Source organism: Numida meleagris, chromosome 24 (assembly GCF_002078875.1).
Source record: "Numida meleagris isolate 19003 breed g44 Domestic line chromosome 24, NumMel1.0, whole genome shotgun sequence".
NCBI classification, from domain to species: Eukaryota; Metazoa; Chordata; class Aves; order Galliformes; family Numididae; genus Numida; species Numida meleagris.
The window spans coordinates 120,398-121,683 of NC_034432.1; the positions used below are offsets into that span (position 1 = coordinate 120,398).

The 1,286-nt window shown below is 60.1% G+C and overlaps 1 protein-coding gene across 1 annotated transcript in view; it reads right to left on the reverse strand.

Moving 5' to 3' along the window:
- LOC110388029 (ras GTPase-activating-like protein IQGAP3) overlaps nt 1-1,286 on the reverse strand; it is a 9,031-nt gene continuing 7,745 nt past the window's right edge. Inside the window, exons 12-13 of the mRNA XM_021376815.1 lie at nt 224-332; nt 1-150 (exon numbers count right to left, since the gene is read on the reverse strand). Coding sequence (XP_021232490.1) covers nt 37-150; nt 224-332 — 223 coding nt within the window. The 3' untranslated portion in view covers nt 1-36. The remainder of the gene's footprint in view (nt 151-223; nt 333-1,286) is intronic.

Sequence of the window (1,286 nt, forward strand, 5' to 3'; positions counted from 1 at the left end):
GGTGGGAGTCACCCCCAGTGCCCCCCCAGGCGGCGTTCACTTCTTGAAGAACTTCTTATTCAGGAGGAAGAGGAGCAGGTTGACGTTGACTTTGGCTTTGTCGAACATCTTCATGACGGCGACGCCCTCGTACTGCAGCTGCAGCAGATCCTGGGGGGGGGAGAGCTCCGTCACCGCGGCCCCCCCCAGCCCGCTCCCCCCCATCACCCCCCGGGGCTCCCACCTGGTAATGCAGCTGGAACCTCTCCATGTCCACCCCCATGAATTTGGCTTTCACCTGGAACCTGCCCGACTCCTGGCACGGGACGATGTCGAAGATGACGTTCTTGAACCTGGCGGACATGGAGGCTGTGACGCGGCCCCCCCCGGTGACCGTGGGGTGACACCCCCCCCACGCGGCCCCACCAGCCCGGACCCACAGCCCCCATCCTCCCCCAAGCCCCGGTGCTCTCCTGGCAGGGTCTGAAGACAATTCCTGCAGCCCAGGGACAGGGTTAGGGTTCGGGTTAGGGTTAGGGTGCCCCCCCCAGCCCCCCCCCCACACCTGAGTGAGCCCCACACTACGGAAGGATCACGGGACCCTTGGAGTTGGGAGAGGCCCCCAATGGCCACCTGGCCCCACCCCCCACAATGAACCGGGGCAATGTCCCCCCAACCCAAACCATTTCTATGGTTGCGTGGTTCTAAGGTTGACTTTTAAAGGACCCTCCCAGCCCAAACCACTCCATGGTGACCTTCCAGGACCCTCCGAACCCAACCATCCCATGGTTCCACTGATGATCACTAAGGTCATAGGAGCACAGAACCACTTGAGTTGGAAGGGGCCCCCAGCGGCCACCTGTGATCGGACCACAGCCTGACACCACGGTCCAACTCGGACAAGGTCCCCTCAACCCAAACCATTTCTATGGTTGTACGGTTCTAAGGTTGACCTTTATGGACCCTCCCAACCCAACCCATCCCTCAGTTGACCTTTAAGGACCCTCCCAACCCAACCCAAACCATCCCTCAGTTGACCTTTAAGGACCCTCCCAACCCAACCCAACCCATCCCTCAGTTGACCTTTAAGGACCCTCCCAACCCAACCAATCGCTCGGCTGACCTTTAAGGACCCTTCCAACCCAACCCATCGCTCGGCTGACCTTTAAGGACCCTCCCAACCCAACCCAAACCATCCCTCAGTTGACCTTTAAGGACCCTCCCAACCCAACCCATCCCTCAGTTGACCTTTAAGGACCCTCCCAACCCAACCCAAACCATCCCTCAGTTGACCTTTAAGGACCCTC